The sequence below is a fragment of the Carcharhinus amblyrhynchos genome, unplaced genomic scaffold (genome assembly GCF_965287045.1).
Source record: "Carcharhinus amblyrhynchos unplaced genomic scaffold, sCarAmb.v2.hapA scaffold_90, whole genome shotgun sequence".
Taxonomy (NCBI): domain Eukaryota; kingdom Metazoa; phylum Chordata; class Chondrichthyes; order Carcharhiniformes; family Carcharhinidae; genus Carcharhinus; species Carcharhinus amblyrhynchos.
This window is the reverse complement of record NW_027649830.1, coordinates 242,594-264,545: the sequence shown is the minus strand read 5'-3', so window position 1 is coordinate 264,545 and position 21,952 is coordinate 242,594. Positions and strand designations below refer to the sequence as shown.

The 21,952-nt window shown below is 51.7% G+C and overlaps 1 protein-coding gene across 7 annotated transcripts in view; it reads right to left on the bottom strand.

Annotated features, from left to right (window-relative positions):
- LOC145338050 (serine/threonine-protein kinase WNK3-like) overlaps window positions 1–21,952 on the bottom strand; it is a 127,788-nt gene that overhangs the window by 21,368 nt on the left and 84,468 nt on the right. For all 7 annotated transcript variants that reach the window (XM_080182828.1, XM_080182829.1, XM_080182832.1 and 4 more), the window contains 5 exons: window positions 20,510–20,683; window positions 16,353–16,404; window positions 10,969–11,097; window positions 7,246–8,030; window positions 5,346–5,445 (listed from right to left, as the gene is read on the bottom strand). In XM_080182828.1, coding sequence (XP_080038954.1) covers window positions 5,346–5,445; window positions 7,246–8,030; window positions 10,969–11,097; window positions 16,353–16,404; window positions 20,510–20,683 — 1,240 coding nt within the window. The remainder of the gene's footprint in view (window positions 1–5,345; window positions 5,446–7,245; window positions 8,031–10,968; window positions 11,098–16,352; window positions 16,405–20,509; window positions 20,684–21,952) is intronic.

The window sequence follows — 21,952 nt, the reverse complement described above, 5'->3', positions numbered from 1 at the left end:
TCCGCCAATCCGAATAGCACCCATTGACCCCCACTCTCTGCCTCCTATTTGACAACCAATCCTCCATCCACGCTAACACCCTACCCCCAACTCCATGTCCCTCGACCTTCTGCAATAACCTCTTGTGAGGTACTTTGTCAAACACCTTCTGAAAATCTAGAAAGACCACATCCACCGGCTCTCCTCTATCCACCGCCCTAGACACATCCTCATAGAACTCCAGTCACGACTTCCCTTTAATGAAACCGTGCTGCGTCTGCTCTATCAAGCAATTCCCTTCAAGATGCCTTGCAATTTCCTCCTTAATGACGGATTCTAACATTTTACCTACCACAGACGTTAAACTAACCGGCCTATAATTCCCCACCTTTTGCCTGGCACCCTTCTTAAACAACGGCGTAACATTAGCCGTTTTCCAATCCTCTGGCACTTCCCCGGAATCCAGCGACATCTGGAAAATAACCACCAAGGCCAATTCCTATGCTCAACGCCCTGACTGAAGGCCAGCATGCCATATGCCTTTTTGACCACCTCGTCCAGCTGAGTTGCCACCTTCAAGGAACCGTGGATCTAGATCCTACTGTATGCTAATATTTCTAAGCGTTCTACTATTTACTGCATACTTCCCTTCCGTAGTAGACCTTCCAATTTGCATCATCTCACATTTCATAGAACCCCCATATGCAAAAAGAGGCCATTTGGCCCATCGAGCCTGCACTTGACAACAATCCCACCCAGGCCCTATCCCCACAACCCCAACATATTTACCCTTTAAGGGTAAGACCTTTAAGACGTTAAGGGCAACTAAGGATGGGCAATAAATGCCTGACCTGGATGAAGGGGTTTGTCTTACCGAACCACTGAAAAATGAAGGGGCAATTTAGCATGGCCAATCAACCTAACTCATACATCTTTGGGACAGTGGGAGGAAACTGGAGTACCCAGAGGAACCCCACACAGACGTGCGGAGAACATAAAACTCTATACAGACAGTCACTCAAGGCCAGAATTGGAACTGGGTCCCTGGTGCTGTGAGGCAGCATTGCTAATCACTGTGCCACCGTGCACCCTCTCCAGATTAAATTCTATCTTTTGGTCTAGGTCTCCAGCCAATTTATATCCTGCTGCATCCTCTGACAACCCTTTTCACTATCTGTTGCTCCCTCCATTTTTGGATCATCTGCAAATTTACTAATCAGGTTACCTGCATTTTCTTCTAAATCATTTGAATATATTACAAACAACTGAGGCCCCAGCACTGATCCTTGTGGAACACCACTTGTCACAGCCCTCCAGTTAGTAAAGCACCTTTCCACAGCTAGTCTCTGCTTTCTATGCCCAAACCAGTTTTGTATCCATCTTACCAGCTTAACTTGGATCCCTAAGACTTCACTTTCTGTATCAGCCTGCCATGTGGAACCTTACCAAAGGCTTTACTAAAATCCATGTGAACAACATCCACTGCCCTGCCCTGAGCAATTTTTCTTGTCACTTCCTCAAAGAATTCAATCAGATTTGTGAGACACAACTGCCCCTTCACAAAACCATGCTGCCTATCACTAATCAGCCTATTCTCTTCCAGATATGAACACATCTTGTCCCCAAGAATCTTCTCCAATAATTTCCCCACAACTGATGCAAACTCACAGGCCTGTAATTTCCCAGATTATCTCTTCTGCCCTTCTTAAACAGAGGAACAATGTTAGCTTCTCTCAATCCTCTGGTGCCTCGCCTGAGACTAAAGAGGATACAAAGATTTTGGTCAAGGCCTCAGCAATTTCTTCTCTCGCCTCTCTCAATATTCTGGGATAGACCCTCTCTGGCCCTGGGGACTTGTCCACCTTAATGTTTTTCAAAACCTCTAACACCTCCTCCCTTTTTATCTCAACATCTCCTAGAATGTCAACATCTCCTGTCTACACTCCTCATCCACCACATCCTTCTTCTTTGTGAATACTGATGCAAAGTATTCGTCAAGGACCTCACCCACCTCATCTGACTCCACACACAAATTCCCTCCACCACCCCTGAACTTCCCTCCTCTTCCTTATATACCCATAAAAAATCTTGGGATTCTCCTTAATCCTGCCTGCCAAGGACATTTCATGGCCTTTTTGTCCTCCTAAAACCCTGTTTAAGCTCTTTCCTGCTGTCTTTGTAATCCTCAACAGCCTTATCCGTTTTCAATTTCCTGACATTTGTCTGCCCTCTCCTTTTTCACTCAGCTCACAATCTCTTCTGTCATCCATGGTTCTTGAATCTTGCCATCTTTATCCTTCATTTTTACAGGGACATAGATGTCCTAAATTGTTAACAACTGACTTTTAAAAGACTCCCACATATTGGATGTGGATTTATCCACAAACAGCCACCCCCAGTCTACATTCCCTAGCTCCTGCCTAATACTGTTGTAGTTTGCCTTCCCCCAGTTTCACTTTGGGACTACTTCTATTCTTTTCTACAAGTATTTTGAAACTTATAGGATTATGAAACTTACAGAATTGTGATCACTGTTCCCAAAACGGTCGCGCACTGAGACATCAATCACCTGTCAAGGCTCGTTTCCCAGAAGCAGACCTAACATAGCTCATCCTGAGTTGGACAGTCTATATATAGCCTCAAGAATCAATTTTGGCCACACTGAACAAACTCTGCCCCATCAAAACCCCTAGCACTACAGAAATCCCAGTCTACATTGGGGAAGTTAAAATTGCCCATTACAACAACCCTGTTGTTTTTAGATCTTCCCATAGTCTGCTGGCATATCAGTTCCTCCACCTCATGATGGCTTTGGGAGGTCTATAGTACAACCACAACAGTATGATTGCACCGCTCCTGTTCCTGAGTTCTACCCATATAGCCTCACTGCATGATCCCATCAAAGTGTCCTCCCTCAGTTTAGCTATGACATTCTCCCTAATCAGTATAGCAACATCCCCACTTTTCATTGCCCTCTCTATTTTGCCTGAAGCATCTAAATCCTGAAATGCTAAGCTGCCAGTTTTACCCTTCTTTCAGCCAAAGCTCCATAATTGTTGCAACATTATTGTTCCATGTAGTAATACAAGCTTAATGTTCAGCCACCTTACCTGTCATGCTCCTTGTTTAAAGCAAACATCTCAGACTATCTGTCCCATTCTGTTTTGTACAGTGTCCGTGTTTTATTTCTCTTAACTTTACTGGGCCCATTCACGGAATTCTCCACAGTCTGCACTCTGTACTGTGGCCCTTTTTGATTTCTGTCTTTAGTTTCTCTGCCTTCCACTTTCCCCCTTACTGCCTTTTATTCCTGTCCCCACTTTACTTCCCTCTGACTTCCTGCATCGGTTCCCATCGCCCTGCCACATTAGTTTAAACCCTTCCCAACATCACTAGCAAACACTCCCTCTAAGTCATTGGTTCCAGTCCTGCTGAGGTGCAGATCATTCAGTTTGTACTAGTCCCACCTCTCCCAGAACTGGTTCCAATGTCTCAGGAATTTGAATCCCTCCATCTTGCACCATCCCTCAAGACACTTATTCATCTTAGCTATCCTGACATTCCCACTCTGACTAGCACGTGACACTGGTAGCAATCCTGAGATTACTACCTTTGAGGTCCTATTTTTTAGTTTAACCCCTAAATTCAGTTTGCAGGACTCATCCTGTTTACCTATATCGTTGTTGCCTGTATGCACCACAACAGCTGGCTGTTCACCCTCCCCTCCCAGAATGCCCTGTAACCGCTCCGACACATCTTTGATCCTTGCACCAGGGAGGCAACATACCATACCATCCTGGAATCTCATCTGCGTCCGCAGAAACACTGTCCATTCCCCTTACAATTGAATCCCCAATCATTATAGCTCTGCCATTCTTTCCTGCCCTCCTGTGCGGCAGAGCCAGCCATGGTGCCATGAACCTGACTGCCGCCACCTTGCCCTGGTAAGCCATCTCCAACAAATTGTTGGGTGAACAATGATTAACTGGTCAGGTGAGACCTGCACGTACAGTTTTTTTCCCACAGTAAGGTGCAAGGTTTTAGTTTCATTTTTGTCGAAGCTGTTTAGACTCGAGATGGAAAACAGTGTTTCTTTTCTGTCATTGGAGTGAGAATTCTGCTCTGAGTTGCTAGCTAAAAGCTGGGGGCAAGCAATGTCGCTATCTCTCTCTGGAGATGTGCTGAAAGTTCCAAGACTAGGAAGCTTCAGCATTTTTAATTCAACATCCAAAAGACGGAACACCTGCTGTGAATCAAAAGCTGCAAAATCCAGCATGCCTTTTGCAGCTATATATCACCATGATTCAGCCACATTTGGAGTATTGTGTACAGTTCTAGTCATCACACTACCAGAAGGATGTGGAAACTTTGGAGAAAGTGCAAAGAAGGTTCACCAGGATGTTGTCTGGTCTCAAGGGTGTTGGCTATGAGGAGAGGTTGAATAAACTAGGATTGTTTTCATTGGAAAGTTGGAGGCTGAGGGAGGACCTGATAGAGGTCTATAAAATGATGACAGGCATAGGCAGGGTGATAGTCAGAGGCTTTTCCCCAGGGTGGAAGTGTTAATTACAACAGGGCACAGGTTCAAGGTGAGAGGGGGAAATTTAAGGGGTAGAAGTGTGGGGGAGTTTTTCACACAGAGTGGTGGGTGCATGGAACACACCGCCAGAGGAGGTGGTGGAAGTAGACACATTAGCAACATTTAAGAGGCATCTGGATGGGTACATGAATAGGGAGGGAATAGAGGGATACAGACCGAGTAAGGACAGAGGCTTTTTTTAAGTTTAGTCAGGACATCATGATCAGCAAGAAGGGCCTGTTCCTGTGCCGTATTTTTCTTTGTTCTTTCTGTGTCAAGCCTAGATGGGGGTCTATATTTGTAGGGGTTGTTCGATTTGGAGTAATATACTTAGCTGTTAAGGTTTATACAGTATTATAGTTAGGATTTATTTTACATATAATTGGTACAAATTATTGCCAATGTTGATCATATTTTAACTGTGTCCTTAAATAAACTTTGTTTGATAAAAGCTTCTTGGTGGGTTGTTTGAATCAGATCTGGAGTGAAACACTTCCTGCTCACCAATGCCAAAATCAAAGTGCAAAACCTTTGGTCTGGGCTGACTTCATAAAACACCCTGGAGTTTTCTGAACCTGGCTCATAACAGTGGGCTGCTAGCCATCTCCTCACTGCCTGCTGTGTTATACACTACTTTTACGGGCTGACGATCTGTCGAATAAGGCTATGGGGTGCGACAAATTTTCAGCCCATCTTTTCATTTTCATTATCCAGGACTTCCTACACAAATCATTTTTGACATTTGAGCTTGCATTATGACTAGAATAAGTTAGGCCATGATATCCACCTCCAGTCTGGTGCTGAGCAATTCCGCCTTGCAGCTGTAAGACCTGGGTCCCAGTGTCTGATGGCTCAGAGATGCTTTTCCCCAATTGCTGTAGAGGTTGCTGAGAAGGGGAGAAAGAGGGAAAACAAACATGAGGCTAGTTAGAAAACAGGCAAGGGCAGCTCAACCATGATTAAGAAGGGGAGGCAGTGACAAGGTGTGAATGTCACCAGGCCAGGAAAGCAGGGACCCAGGTTAAAGCTCTGGGGGCCACGAGTTCAAATCCCATCACGGAATTTAAATTTGATTAATAAATCTGAAATTATAAAGCTAGCCTCAATAACCGTGACCATGAAACTACCATTGATTGTTGTAAAGGGAAATCTGCCATCCTTACCCAGTCTGGCCTACATGTGACTCCAGATCCATAGCAATGTGGATTGACATGAACTGCCCTTCTGAAAGGGGGAATTAGGAACGGGCAACAGATGCTGATCCTACCAGCAATGCCCAGACATCCCTGACGGAATGAACAAAACAGGCAGGGGCAACGACTTTAAAAATGATGAGCATTCTAGCAGACTACACTTGAGCCACAAGGGGCAAGAAGTAGTCAGCATTGTTGACATGTCACTAACTGAGGAGGAAGAGGTACAGCTGCCCTAGGGAGATCCCTTGCAACTCTGGTCACAGCTTTTTGGACAAGGTGGCAGAAAAAAAACTTGGTTCACTGACAACCCCACAAGGCCACTGGGGATAGAAAAAAAAGCTCAGAGCAACAAAAGGCTGGGAGAGATCCAGTGTCTAGTTAAGCCAGTCAACTGCAGGGGACAACGGCCCCAAGAGTGACTACTTGACTTGACTTATCGTCACATGTCAACCCACTCAAGAATAGCTTCTTCCCTGCCATCAAATTTTTGAATGGACTTACCTTCTATTAAGTTGATCTTTCTCTACACCCTAGCTGTGACTAACACTACATTCTGCACCCTCTCCTTTCCTCCTCCCCATGTACTCTATGAACATTATGTTTTGTCTGTATAGTGCGCAAGAAACAATACTTTCCACTGTGTCCCAATGTGATTATTATTGTCACAATATATTGTAACAATAATAAATCAAATCGTACTGGGATACAGCTAAAAAAAATCCTTGCAAACTATACAGATATAGAGTACATGGGGAGGAAGGAAAGCAGAATGTAGTGTTACAGACGCAGCTTGAGTGTAGAGAAAGGTCAACTTAATGCAAGGTGGGTCCATTCAACAGTCTGACAGCACCATGGAAAACGTTGTTCTTGAGTTGGTTGGTACTTGACCTCAGATTTTTGTATCTTTTTCCCAACAGAAGGTGGAAGAGAGAATGTGAATTTTTGGGGGCGGGGTGGGGAAGTTGGTGCAGAAGACAAAAGGAGAAAACCTAACAATCCCAAGATTCGTGTTCCTCTCTCTCAGATGGAGACTGCTGATATCAGACGTAAAAAGTCTGACAACACCAGGTTTTAGTCCAATCGGTTGGACTAAAACCTGGTGTTGTCAGACTTTTTACTGTGTTTACCCCAGTCCAACGCCGGCACATCAACATCATGATATCAGATGTGGACAGGATGAGTTTAAAGTGAATTTATTACTGTCATAAGTAGGCTTACATTAACACAGCAATGAAGTTACTGTGAAAATCCCCTCATCGCCACACTCCAGCGCCTCTTTGGGTACACTGAGGGAGAATTTAGCATGGCCAATGCACCTAAACAGCATGTCTTTTGGTTAGTGGGAGAAAACTGGAGCACCCGGAGGAAACCCATGTAGACATGGGTTGAACGTGCAGACTCCACACACACAGTGACCCAAACTGGGGGAGGCAGAGATCAAGGCGAGGGCAATTTCGATGCACTGTGATACGGGGAGATGGTACCACTCACCTTCTCAGGATCAGTGGACAAACACGCGACAAGCATGGCATCTGCCTCCTTGACAGCCTCGGTGCTCTCAGAGGGGAGTAACGCTGGCTCATGTGGCGAGCAGTGAGTGACTTGTTCCGTTGATGCTGGAGATTCCACTGGTGCTGGCTGGGGTAAGGGAGTGATGGGGTCCACCGCCGTGATGGAGTCTGGGTGGGGTTCTCCAGTGGCGTCAGTCACCGTGATTTCGCTGGAGGAGACCGAATGGGGCGACTCGGTGCCCGGGGCCACGGCATGCTCACGTGTGGTCTCAGTGGCTCCGGGCAGCCCACCATGTTCCTGGTACAAAAGTGTGCGGAGCTTCTCGTCCAGGGTCTTGATGCGGTTGTCAGCGAAATCGACTTTTGGGGGCCTCTCGCTGTCTGACTCAGGCACGGACGAGGGCTGGGTGGCTCCCTGCTGCGGTGACTGTGCTGTAACGCCTGGCTGCTGGATGGTGTGCGATGGGTCAGGAGCCCCCAACCCCTCGGGAGGGGGATCTGCCTCAGACTGTGGGGGACGGGCAGCCTGATGAAGTTCGAGGGTCACCGGCTGGTGACTGACAGCACCTCGGTCTGTTGGTAGGCAGTCGTCACAGCAGGAGGACGAGGATGAGGAGCTGCAGGATGTAATCCTGCGGGGGGGTGTTGCTGACCGATCAGGCTGTACTGAGACGATGCATGAACTATCCAGTGGAATCTGCTTGATGTCTTCCAAGGAGTTGGATGTTGTCAAATGGATCATCTCATGGCTCAGCTTTTCTGCATCTGTGAGGATCATCAGACAAAAGAGAGTTCAATTCTAGGATGCCGACTGATTTAGAGAGAGCTCCAATCCTATTGCTTTACCCAGACTTAAATCCGGCCCAGAATAAGGAACTTGGAGCCTCCTTGGATTCTTGGGAATCTCGTGTGAAATCAGATTAAAATCTCCCTCAGTTTGTTAGATGAATTCTGCTGCTGCGGAAAATTATAATGCTGGCATGTCACAAAAGGAATAAGAAGTCTCACAACACCAGGTTAAAGTCCAACCAGTTTATTTGATAGAAGATGTGTGGAACCTTCCACACACCCGACAAAGGAACACCATTTCTGAAAGCTTGTGGGATTACTATCAAATAAACTGGTTGGGCTTTAACCTGGTGTTGTGAGACTTCTTACTGTGTTTACCCCAGTCCAACACTGGCATCTCTACATCGTGCCACAAAAGGGCCACAGCGATCCACAAAAAGTTGGAGATAAGGCAAACTGTTGGGTGGGTATGAAGGGAGCTTTACTCTGTATCTAACCCTGTGATGTAGCTGTCCTGGAAGTGTTTGATGGGGGACAGTGTAGAGGGAGCTTTACAAAGAAAACTACAGCACAGGAACGGGCCCTTCAATCCTGCACCGATCATGCTGCCCAACTGAACTAAAGTCCCCTACGCTCTATTCCCTTCCTATTCACGTATTTGCCAAGACACCCCTTAAAACTCACTATCGTATCTTCTTCCACTACCTCTCCCGGAAGCGAGTTCCAGGCACCCACCATCCTCTGTTTAAAAAAAACTTGCGTTGTACATCTCCTTTAAACCTTGCCCCTAGCACCTTAAACCTGTGCCCCCTAGTAATTGGCTCTTCCACCCTGGGAAAAAGCTTCTGACTATCTACTCTGTCCGTGCCTCTCAAACTCGTAGACTTCTATCAGGTCTCCCCTCAACTTCCGTCGCTCCAGTGAGAACAAATCAAGTTTCTTCAACTTCTCCTCACAGCTAATGTCCTCCATACCAGGGAACATCCTGGTAAATCTTTTCTGTACCCTCTCCAAAGCGTAGAGAGAGCTTTACTCTGTACTAACCACATGCTGTACTTGTCCTGGGAGTGTTTGATGGAGATAGTGTAGAGGGAGCTTAACTCTGTATCTAACCCTGTGCTGTCCCTGTCCTGGGAGTGTTTGATGGGGACAGTATAGAGGGAGCTTTACTCTGTTATCTAACCACATGCTGTACCTGTCCTGGGAGAGTTTGTTGGTTTAATCTATTTTTATTTATTCAATAGTGTCAGAAGTAGGTTTACATTAACACTGCAATGAAGTTACTATGAAAATCCCCTCGTTGTCACACTCCAGTGCCTGCTCAGGTACACTGAGGGAGAACTTAGCATGGCCAATGCACCCTAACCAGCATGTCTTTCGGACTGTGGGAGGAAACTGGAACACCTAGAGGAAACCCATGCAGACACAGGGAGAATGTGCCAGCTCCACACAGTGACCCAATGCTGGGAATCGAACCCGGGTCCATTCACAGGAGGAATGTTGGATAACCTGAAGTGAACCAAGACTTGGCGAAGGTGACTGGTGGCTGCATTAGAGACAAGCGTAGAGGACCTTTGCCTTAGGGGGACTCTGAACAGTCATGAACACACACAGCAAAGTCCGAGCGGCCACTTGAACTGCTCCACTATTCAATAAAGTCATCGCTGATGTGATTGTTGCTTCAACTTCACTTTGCTGTCTAGTCCCCCCAACCCTCAACCTCTCCCTTATTGATGAAAAATCTGTCTTACTCAGTATATTCAATTAGCCTCAGCTTCCACTGCTACCTGGGTGGAAAGGATTTCATAGAGTAACATGTCTCAGAAGAAATTCCTGATCTCCATCTTAAATAAACCACCGCTGATTCTTAAACCATTTCCCCCTTCTCTCCCACAAGAGGAAACAACCTCTTAGCATCCACCTTATCAAGTTCACCCCTCAGGTTGTTATGTTTCAATAAGATCACCTCTCATTCTCCTAAACTCCAATGAGTACAGGCTCTACCTTTCCTTCTCACACAAACTTCTTCATACCAGGATTCAGTTGAGTAAACCTTCTGAGTCAAAGTAATCTCCCCCAACCCCCTACACTCCTCCCTATCTCTGTAAACTCCTCCAGCCCCTACATCCCTCACTATCTCTGTAACCTCCTCCAGCCCCTACACCGTCTCCCAATCTCTGTAGCCTCCTCCAGCCCTTACATCGCTATCTCTGTAACCCCCTTCCTATCTCTGTAACCTGCTTTAGCCCCCTACACCCCCTCCCTATCTCTGTAATCTTCTCCAACACCTACATCCTCTACCTATCTTTCTAACCTCCTCCAGCCCCTACCTCGGTAACCTCCTCTAACACCTGCGCCCCCCCACACCTATCTCTGTAACCTGCTCAAGCCCCGAAACCTCTTTCTATCTCTGTAACGTCCTCCAACCACAACACCCCTCCCTATCTCTGCAACCTTCTCCAGCCCCTATACCTCTCCCGATCTCTGCAACCTTCTCCAGCCCCTACACCCCCTTCCTATCTCTGCAACCTTCTCCAGCCCCTACACCCCTCCCTATCTCTGCAACCTTCTCCAGCCCCTACAACCCTCCCTATCTCTGCAACCTCCACCAGCCTCTACACACCTATCACTGCAAACTCCTCCAAGTCCTTCCCCCCCGCCCTATCTCTGTAACCTGCTCCAGCCCCTACACCCCTCCCTATCTCTGCAACCTGCTCCAGCCCATGCATCCTCCTTATCTCTGTAACCTCCTCTAGCCACCTACACCCTCTCCCTATCTCTGTAACCTGCTCCAGTGATCTCTAAGCTAAGAGGATCCTCCTAATCCCATCACTTCGCCATCATCAGTGACACCACCCCCGCGACCCCACCTTGCTCAAGCCAGTGACTCTCCCCTCGCCCCTTCTCTTCTTACCAGTTTTGGGCTGGGGTTGCGGACCCTGTGCTGGAGGGTCAGTTGGCCCCTCTGCCTCACGGCTCTTTATTTTCTGATTGATGAAAAATCTCCAGCGGCCGATGGAAGAGGAATGCTGCATGCTTTCACCTGAAACACACAAGGGGTTTCTGAGTGTGGCTGGCGGGGCTACAAAGGGACGGAGGGAGTGGCGAGGGGAGGGGGAGAGGGAGAGGGAGTGGCGAGGGGAGGGGGAGAGGGAGAGGGAGTGGCGAGGGGAGGGGGAGAGGGAGAGGGAGAGGGAGTGGCGAGGGGAGGGGAGGGGGAGGGGGAGGGGGAGGGGGAGGGGGAGAGGGAGTGGCGAGGGGAGGGGGAGAGGGAGAGGGAGTGGCGAGGGGAGGGGGAGGGGGAGAGGGAGTGGCGAGGGGAGGGGGAGAGGGAGTGGCGAGGGGAGGGGGAGAGGGAGTGGCGAGGGGAGGGGGAGAGGGAGAGGGAGTGGAGAGGGGAGAGGGAGAGGGAGTGGCGAGGGGAGGGGAGTGGCGAGGGGAGGGGGAGTGGCGAGGGGAGGGGGAGTGGCGAGGGGAGGGGGAGTGGCGAGGGAGGGGGAGTGGCGAGGGGAGGGGGAGTGGCGAGGGGAGGGGGAGTGGCGAGGGGAGGGGGAGTGGCGAGGGGAGGGGGAGTGGCGAGGGAGGGGGAGTGGCGAGGGGAGGGGGAGTGGCGAGGGGAGGGGGAGTGGCGAGGGGAGGGGGAGTGGCGAGGGGAGGGGGAGTGGCGAGGGGAGGGGGAGTGGCGAGGGGAGGGGGAGTGGCGAGGGGAGGGGGAGTGGCGAGGGGAGGGGGAGTGGCGAGGGGAGGGGGAGTGGCGAGGGGAGGGGGAGTGGCGAGGGGAGGGGGAGTGGCGAGGGGAGGGGGAGGGGCGAGGGAGGGGAGGGCGAGGGAGGGGGAGGGGCGAGGGGAGGGGGAGGGGCGAGGGGAGGGGGAGGGGCGAGGGGAGGGGGAGGGGCGAGGGGAGGGGGAGGGGCGAGGGGAGGGGGAGGGGCGAGGGGAGGGGGAGGGGGGAGGGGGAGGGGAGGGGGAGGGGCGAGGGGAGGGGGAGGGGGAGAGGGAGTGGCGAGGGGAGGGGGAGTGGCGAGGGGAGGGGGAGGGGGAGAGGGAGTGGCGAGGGGAGGGGGAGGGGGAGTGGCAGAGGGGAGGGGGAGGGGGAGTGGCAGAGGGGAGGGGGAGGGGGAGTGGCAGAGGGGAGGGGGAGGGGGAGTGGCAGAGGGGAGGGGGAGGGGGAGTGGCAGAGGGGAGGGGGAGGGGGAGTGGCAGAGGGGAGGGGGAGAGGGAGAGGGAGTGGCAGAGGGGAGGGGGAGAGGGAGAGGGAGTGGCGAGGGGAGGGGGAGAGGGAGTGGCAGAGGGGAGGGGGAGAGGGAGAGGGAGTGGCAGAGGGGAGGGGGAGAGGGAGAGGGAGTGGCGAGGGGAGGGGGAGAGGGAGTGGCAGAGGGGAGGGGGAGAGGGAGTGGCAGAGGGGAGGGGGAGAGGGAGTGGCAGAGGGGAGGGGGAGAGGGAGTGGCAGAGGGGAGGGGGAGAGGGAGTGGCAGAGGGGAGGGGGAGAGGGAGTGGCAGAGGGGAGGGGGAGAGGGAGTGGCAGAGGGGAGGGGGAGAGGGAGTGGCAGAGGGGAGGGGGAGAGGGAGGGGCCGAGCGGAGGGGGAGAGGGAGGGGGCCGAGCGGAGGGGGAGAGGGAGGGGGCCGAGCGGAGGGGGAGGAGGGCCGAGCGGGAGGCGGGGAGGGGGCCGAGCGGGAGGCGGGGAGGGGGCCGAGCGGGAGGCGGGGAGGGGGCCGAGCGGGAGGCGGGGAGGGGGCCGAGCGGGAGGCGGGGAGGGGGCCGAGCGGGAGGCGGGGAGGGGGCCGAGCGGGAGGCGGGGAGGGGGCCGAGCGGGAGGCGGGGAGGGGGCCGAGCGGGAGGCGGGGAGGGGGCCGAGCGGGAGGCGGGGAGGGGGCCGAGCGGGAGGCGGGGAGGGGGCCGAGCGGGAGGCGGGGAGGGGGCCGAGCGGGAGGCGGGGAGGGGGCCGAGCGGGAGGCGGGGAGGGGGCCGAGCGGGAGGCGGGGAGGGGGCCGAGCGGGAGGCGGGGAGGGGGCCGAGCGGGAGGCGGGGAGGGGGCCGAGCGGGAGGCGGGGAGGGGGCCGAGCGGGAGGCGGGGAGGGGGCCGAGCGGGAGGCGGGGAGGGGGCCGAGCGGGAGGCGGGGAGGGGGCCGAGCGGGAGGCGGGGAGGGGGCCGAGCGGGAGGCGGGGAGGCGGGCCGAGCGGGAGGCGGGGAGGGGGCCGAGCGGGAGGCGGGGAGGGGGCCGAGCGGGAGGCGGGGAGGGGGCCGAGCGGGAGGCGGGGAGGGGGCCGAGCGGGAGGCGGGGAGGGGGCCGAGCGGGAGGCGGGGAGGGGGCCGAGCGGGAGGCGGGGAGGGGGCCGAGCGGGAGGCGGGGAGGGGGCCGAGCGGGAGGCGGGGAGGGGGCCGAGCGGGAGGCGGGGAGGGGGCCGAGCGGGAGGCGGGGAGGGGGCCGAGCGGGAGGCGGGGAGGGGGCCGAGCGGGAGGCGGCCGACCGGGAGGGGGAGGGACACAGAGACGGGGAGGGGGCCGACCTGCATGGAGGTCGGTCACCAGTGGAGTGCCCCAGGGATGTGTTCTAGGACCCCTGCTGTTTGTCATTTTCATAAATGACCTGGATGAGGGAGTGGAGGGATGGGTTCCTAAGTTCGCCGACAACACGAAGGTTGGTGGTGTTGCAGATAGTCTGGAGGGATGTCAGAAGTTGCAGCGTGACATAGGTAGGGTGCAAGACTGGGCAGAGAAGTGGCAGATGGACTTCAACGCAGATAAATGTGTAGTGATCCATTCTGGCAGGTCCAATGGGATGAAGGTGTACAATATCAAGGGTAGAACTCTTAGCAGTGTTGAGGAGCAGAAGGACCTTGGGTCCGGGTCCATAGGACTCTTAAATTGGCCTCGCAGGTGGAGGATGTGGTCAAGAAGGCGTATGGTGTACTGGCCTTCATAAACTCAATCCCTCAATTAAGGAGTCGGGAGGTAATGCTGCAACTTTATAAGACCCTTGTCAGACCCCACTTGGAGTACTGTGCGCAGTTCTGGTCACCTCACTACAGGAAGGATGTGGAAACTATTGAGAGGGTGCAGAGAGTACAAGGATGTTGCCTGGATTGGGAGGCATGCCTTATGAAGATAGTTTGAGGGAGCTAGGTCTCTTCTCCCTGGAGAGACAAAGGTTGAGAGGTGACCTGATAGAGGTGTATAAGATGTTCAGAGGGATAGATAGGGTGGATTCTCAGAGGCTATTTCCCAGGGCTGAAATGGTCGCTACGAGAGGACACAGGCTTAAGGTGCTGGGAAGCAAGTACAGTGGAGATGTTAGGGGTAAGTTTTTCACTCAGAGGGTGGTGAGTGAGTGGAATCGGCTGCCATTGGTGGTGGTAGAGGCGAACTCGACGGGGTCTTTTAAAAGACTGCTGGATGAGTAAATGGGATTGAGTGTTATAGATAGGCCTGGTAGGTAGGGATATGATCTGCGCAACTTGTGGGCTGAAGGCCTATTTGTGCTGTAGTGTTCTACGTTCGGCGGGTGCGGAGGCCGAGAGTGCGGAGGGCGGGGGTTGGGGGGGTGGGGAAGAGCGGGAGAGAAAGAGAGACAGAGACAGAGAGAACGAGAGGGACACACAGACAGAGAAAAAGATGCACGCGCTCAAACTCGCCCCACCTTGCTCCTCCATTTAACATAAGAACATAAGAAATACGAGCAGGAGTAGGCCATCTAGCCCTTCGAGCCTGTCCCACCATTCAATAAGATCATGGCTGATCTGTCGTGGCTCAGTTCCACATTCCCGCCCTCTCCCCATAACCCTTAATCCCCTCGCTTATCAAAAACCCATCAACCCGCGTCTTAAAAATATTTAGTGAGGCAGCCTCCACCACTTCAACGGGCAGAGAATTCCAGAGATTCACCACCCTTTGAGTGAAGAAGTTCCTCCTCAACTCCGTTCTAAACCGTCCCCCCTTATCTTGAGGCTGTGCCCTCTCGCCCTACTGTGCTTTCTGAGCGGGAAGAGCCTCTCCACCTCTATCCTATCCATCCCATTCAACATCTTATACGTCTCAATGAGATCTCCCCTCATTCTTCTAAACTCTAACGAGTACAAACCTAGTTTATTCAGCCTCTCCTCATAGTTCAACCCCCTCAACTCCGGAATCAGCCTAGTAAACCTCCTCTGCACTCCCTCCAAGGCCAAAATATCCTTGCGTTAAGTGCGGCGACCAAAACTGCACACAGTACTCCAGCTGTGGCCTCACCAGTGCCCTGTACAGCTGCAGCAAGACCTCCCTACTTTTATATTCAATCCCCTCGCTATGAAGGCCAGCATCCCATTCGCCTTCCTGACCACCTGCTGCACCTGCAGGCTGGGTTTTTGCGACTCATGCACAAGGACCCCGAGGTCCCTCTGCACCGTCGCATGCTGCAGTTTTTCGCCACGTAAGTAATAGTCCTTCCTACCATTATTCCTACCAAAGTGGACCACCTCACACTTGCCAACATTAAATTCCATTTGCCAGTTCCTGGCCCATTCGCCCAGCCTATCTAGATCCTTCTGCAGACTCTCCACACCCTCCGCACAATTTGCCGTTCCACCAATCTTGGTGTCATCAGCAAATTTCGACACCATACACTCGGTTCCCTCCTCCAGATCATCTATATAAATGGTAAATAGCTGAGGCCCCAGCACCGACCCCTGGGGCACTCCACTAGTCACCAACCGCCAATCCGAATAGCACCCATTGACCCCCACTCTCTGCCTCCTATTTGACAGCCAATCCTCTATCCACACTAACACCCTACCCCCAACTCTATGCCCCCTGACCTTTTGTAATAACCTCTTGTGAGGCACCTTGCCAAATGCCTTCTGAAAATCAAGCAACACATGACCAGATATCAGTCCAAGTACATCAATGGGCTGTTCTGAATGTGGCAGGGCAGCCTGGTCTCCCCTTGCTCCCTGGTGGGAGTTGCCAGATGACGACTTTGGAGCAGGAGTGCTGCCAGGGTTCTTCACACTACCCTGGCCATGTGATGGGGCTAGGGTGAGGGGAGGGGGAAGAGTCACAGTCGACCATTCCTGCAGTCCGCCACCTGCCAGCTAAGAGCAGGGACCTCAGTGCAGGTTGAGGGCAAGAACCTGGAAACCCAGTTCCAAGGGTAAATGGGAGAAACCAGGTGAAAAGTAGGTCAACAAGGGGTATAACAGGCGAGAGCGAAGGGCACTCGCTGACTGATCACAATGCTCGCCACTCTGACGTTCTAGTACCCATAGAGGGACTGAGCTGGTGGCCGACCCTTTGAAGGTTAGATTCCACAGTACTCACCGCTTGTTTGAGAGACTGCTTGGCTCATCTGTAACTGCTCCGCACCTATGTGCTAAACCCACAGAGAAACAAAGATTAACATCTACACCAGCTGCTCAATTCAAGCTTTCTTCCTTAAAGGCGCTCACCTAATGTGAACGCAGAGATGGTGGGGAGGGGTGGAGATTGCATGTCTCCCCATGGCCCACATTGGATTGCCTCCTCTCCTTCCCTGAACGGGGCAGCCCCTGTTGTGCGAACAGCCCAGTCAGCTGTGGCATTGCATGGCACTGGTCTTCAAGTGTCGCAGGAAGGTGATATTTGGCCCTTTCCGTGGGTTGAGGGGTGCAGGCGAGTCGCACAGAAGTTATGGGGAAAGCATGCAACTGCGAAACAGAGAGTTTGCCACCATGTTTGATGCTGCTGTAACATGGAGAGCTGGTACGTGCACAGTAATCTGCAGCAAGGCACGGGGCGACCTTTGCCCTCGGCAGCCTGGGCATGCAATGGATAACACTGTTGTCACTACTACCACTCCAGGTGAGGCCAGCTTGCTCAGCAAGCCCCTACCCAGCAAGTGCTCTGCTCAAACATCCAGCTCATTCTCACCCGAAAGGATCACTTAACAGACCCTCCAAAGTGTGAATTGTACTCAAAACAAAATTGGGGGGGGGGGGAGGGTCGGGGAAAGAGATGCAGGAAATAGAGAATGGAAAAGAAACTTCAAATGCAACAGGTACAGCATGGGGTTAGATACAGAGTAAAGCTCCCTCTACGCTGTCCCCATCAAACACTCCCAGGACAGGGACAGCACAGGGTTAGATACAGAGTAAAGCTCCCTCTACACTGTCCCCCCTCCCCATCAAACACTCCCAGGACAGGTACAGCATGGGGTTAGATACAGAGTAAAGCTCCCTCTACACTGTCCCCATCAAACACTCCCAGGACAGGGACAGCACGGGGTCAGATACAGAGAAAAGCTCCCTCTACACTGTCCCCATCAAACACTCCCAGGACAGGGACAGCATGGAGTTAAACACAGAGTAAAGCTCCCTCCACACTGTCCCCCATCAAATACTCCCAGGACTGGTACGGCACAGGGTTAGATACAGAGTAAAGATCATGGGTTTATTGGTTCAATTGGTAGGCTCGTTAACGGAGAGAGAACAGAAAATCAGCTTATTTACTGGATGGCAGGATGTAACGAGTGGATTGCCGGAAGGTTCCGTGCTTCGGGATCAGCTATTTGCAATCTACATCAATAATGATACAAAGCTAGATAGGAAGCAGACTGGGAGGACGACGCAAGAAAGCAGCAGAGGGACTAAATGATCGGGCAATTTCTTGGCAAATGCAGTGTAATGTGGATAAGTGTGAAACCATTCACTTTGGCCAGAAGCTCTGGGGTAGCACAGTGGTTGGCACTGCTGCCTCTCAGCACCATGGACCCGGGCTCGATTCCTGGCTTGGGTCACTGTCTGTATGGAGTCTATACGTCCTCCCCATGTCTACTTCGGTTTCCTCAGGGTGCCCCGGTTTCCTCCCACAGTCCAAAATGTGCGTGTTAGGTGGATTGACCATGCTAAATTGCCCTTAATATCAGAAGGATGAGCAGGGTAAATGCGTAGAGTTGCGGGGATGGGTGGGACTGTTCTCCATGCAGGCTCAATAGGTCGAATGGCCAACTTTGCACAGTAGGGTTTCTATGACTATGACACAGATTCAATTCCCACCATAACAGCTGGTGGGATTTAAATCCAATTAATAAATACTGGAATTGGAAACTAGTCTCTGCAATGGTGACCAGAAATTATCAATTGTCATAAAAAGCTACCAGGTTCACTAATGTCCTCCAGGGAAGGAAATCTGCTGTCCTTACCCAGTCTGGCCTGTGACTCCCGATCCCACACATAGCATTGTGGTTGACCGACTCTTAACTGCTCCTCTGAAACACCCCTGGCCAACCACTCAATTCAAGGGGCAATTAGGGATGGACAGCAAATGCTGGCCTTGCGGGTCACACCCACACCACCCAGAATAACAGAAATAAACCTTGCCTCGGAGGGTCCACGGCTCAGCTGATTGTGGAGAGATGGAACTGGATGCTCTCTGGAGATTAGGAGGATGAGACATGATGCCACTGAAACCCATGATTGTCAGCGGAGCTTGATGCTGTTATCTCCAGTCCAGAGGCTGGAACTTGAGGGCACCTCGGGGAGTGGGGGGAGGTGTGGGGTGGGGCACTTCACTCAAGGTCTGCAAATCTTTGGGATTCCCTATCCCAGAGGGCTGTGGATGGATTTGAGCAAGGTTCAAGATGGAAGGATATTCGGACAGAGCAAAGAAGTTCACTTGATCAAGTTCAGCATTTTCTTAGTAAGCGGTGAAGCAGGTTCGAAGGGCTGAATGGCGTTCTACACTTCCTATTTCTTATAGTCTTCCTCTTGCGCACACTTCTCTTGTGCGTATGCTCTCCTGTGAAGTTCTTGCTTCGACATTTCACTCGTCCCAAGGCAGACAAAGTTCATGGACAGATAGAACGAAGTTCCCGTCCACACTGCACCGATATCTGCACCTGAGCGTCAACCATCAGGAACCTATCCACTCTCACACCTTTGGCCTCTGAGGAGCTGGGGCTGCTTCCAGTGCTGTGGTTTGACATTGCACAAATCTGAGATTGCTCTTGCCTCTCACTCCCTGCCGGAATTCTATGTGCTTGGAATCAGCTGATGGCTTTCCTCTTTCCAATCCACTCTGCGGGACCCGTTGCTACATAAACCGAGGGTTGGCATTTCCCAGAGGGACAGTCTGGCGGCGGGGGCGCAGCAGTGCAGAAGTGTCACCACTCTCCCTCATGGACGAAATGCAAAGTGCTGAGGGCCTGCACGCCTCTTTAGCTGTGTCTTCAGAAAAGTCCCCTGGCTATCATCGCAAGTGCACAGTTTCCCCAGTATCCGGGTCCTTCCCCCACCACAAAGTAAAACAGATTAACTCGCCATTTATCTGCTAGCTTCGGCTCTCACTACATCAACTCTCACTCACATCAGTTAATCGAAAGGAATTATTTTTTATTCATTTGTGGGACACAGGCTTCACTGGTTGGCCACCATTTATTGCCCATCCCTAGTTGCTCTTGAGAAGGTGGTGGTAAGCTACTTTCTTGAATCGCTGCAGTCCACATGCTGTGGGTTGACCCACGATGCCATTAGGGGGGGAATTCCAGGATTTTGACCCAGTGACTGTGAAGGAACGGCGATATATTTCCAAGTCAGGATGGTGAGTGGGTTTGGATCTTGCAGGCAGTGTTGTTCCCCAGGTATCTACTGCCCTTGTCCTTCTAGATGGAAATGGCCATTGGATTGGAAGGTGCTGTCTAAGGATCTTTGGTGAATTATTGCAGTGTATTTTGTCGCTGCTGAACATTGGTGGTGGAGGGATTGAATGTTTGTAGATGTGGTGCCAATCAAGTGGGCTGCTGTGTCTTGGATGGTGTTGAGCTTCTTGAGTGTTGTTGGAGCTGCCCCCATCCAGGAAAGTGGAGAGTATTCCATCACACTCCTGACTTGTGCTTTATAGATGATGGACAGGCTCTGGGGAGTCAGGAGGTGAGTTACTCTCCACAGTATTCCTAGTCTCTGACCTGCTCTTGTAGCCACTGTGTTTATGTGGTGAGACCAGCTGAGTTTCTCGTCAATGGTAGCCCCCAGGATGTTGACAGTGGGGGATTCAGTGATGGTTACACCACTGAACATCATGGGGCGGTAGTTAGAGTGTCTAACACCACCCAGGACACAGCAGCCCACTTGATTGGCACCACATCTACAAACATTCAATCCCTCTACCACCGAAACTCAGTAGCGACAGTGTGTACTATCCACAAGATACACTGCAATAATTCACTAAAAATCCTTGGACAGAACCTTCCAAACCCATGGTGATGGTCATTGCCTGGCATTTGTGTAGCATGAATATTATTTGCCCCTTGGAAGCTCAAGCCTGGATATTGTCCAGATCTTTCATGGATTGTTTCAGTACATGAAGAGTTGTGAATTAGCTATGATGCTTGTAACTCATTTGGAGGCGGGGGCGGGGCACTATTCTGTGATGTCCCTCCTTTGGGAAGGTGGGGACAGGTTGTTTAAATCAAGAGGCAGAACAGCCATCCACCTCTGACTTACCACACTGCTGCTGTCAGACTGGCCTGTGCCTGCGGGGTGGTGAGGGGCAGTCATTTCTGCACCGTGATCGCCCTCCGCACTATTTATCAGCATTTCCTGGGAACGTGCAATAATAGCTCGCATTTCTTCAATAAATTTCATTTTCTGCATTTCCAGCATAAAGTTATTTTCCACCTGAAGTCAGAAACATACAGCGGGTTAGCCTGCTCACAGCAGAACACTGCACTGGTGTGTGTACGTGTGTGTACACGTGCAAGTGTGAGTCAGTGTGAATGCGTGTGGAGTGATGCACAGCAAAATGAGGGCGCGGGGCGGGGGGCGAGGGAGGCAGAGTTGCGGGGCCAGGGAGGCAGAGGGGGGAGTGAGGGAGACCATAAGCCTGTAAGACATGGGAGCAGAATTAGGCCATTCGACCCATCTAATCTGCTCTGCCTGTCAAACATGGCTGATATTTTTCTCATGCCCATTCTCCTGCCCCCCTTATTAATCAAGAACCTATCTATCTCCGTCTTAAAAATACTCAGTGATCTGACCCTCACAGCCTTCTGTGGCAAAGAGTTCCACACAGTCACCACTTTCTGGCTGAAGAAATTCCTCCTCATTTCTGATTTAAAGAATCGTCCTTTTAGCCTGAGATTATGTCCTCTGGTTCTAGTTTCTCCCACTAGTGGAAACATCCTCTCCACGTCCACTCTATCCAGGGCCTCACAATATTCTGTAAGTTTCAATAAGATTCCCCCTCATCCTTCTAAACTCCATCAAGTACAGACCCAGAGTCCTCAACCGTTCCTCATATGACAACTCTTCAATCTAGAGATCATTCTTGTGAACCTCCTCTGGACCCTTTCCAAGGCCAGCATATCCTTCCTGAGATATAGGGCCCAAAACTGTTCACAGTACTTCAAACGGGGTCTGACCAGAGCCTTATACAGCCTCAGAAGTACATCCCTACCCTTGTATTCTAGCCCCCTCGATAAGAATGCTAACGTTGCATTTGCTTTCCCAACTGCCGACTGAACCTGCACGTTAACCTTAAGAGAATTCTGACTTCCAAGTCCCTTTGTGCTTCTGATTTCCGAAGCATTTCTCCATTTACAAAATAATCCATTCCTCTTCCCAAAGTACATAACCCCACACTTTTACACATTGTATTCCAGCTGCCACTTCTTTGCCCACTCTCCTAACCTATCCAAATTCTTCTGTAGCTCCCCACTTACTCAATGCTACCTGTCGCTCTACATATCTTTGTATCATCTGCAAACTTAGCAACAGTGCCTTCAGTTCCTTCCTCCAAATCGTTAATGTAAATTGTGAAAAGCTTTGGTCCCAGCACTGACTTCTGAGGCACACCACTAGCCATAGAGGTTTACAGCATGGAAACAGGCCCTTCGGCCCAACTTGACCATGTTGCCCTTTTTTTCAAAATCCCAAAGCTAATCCCAA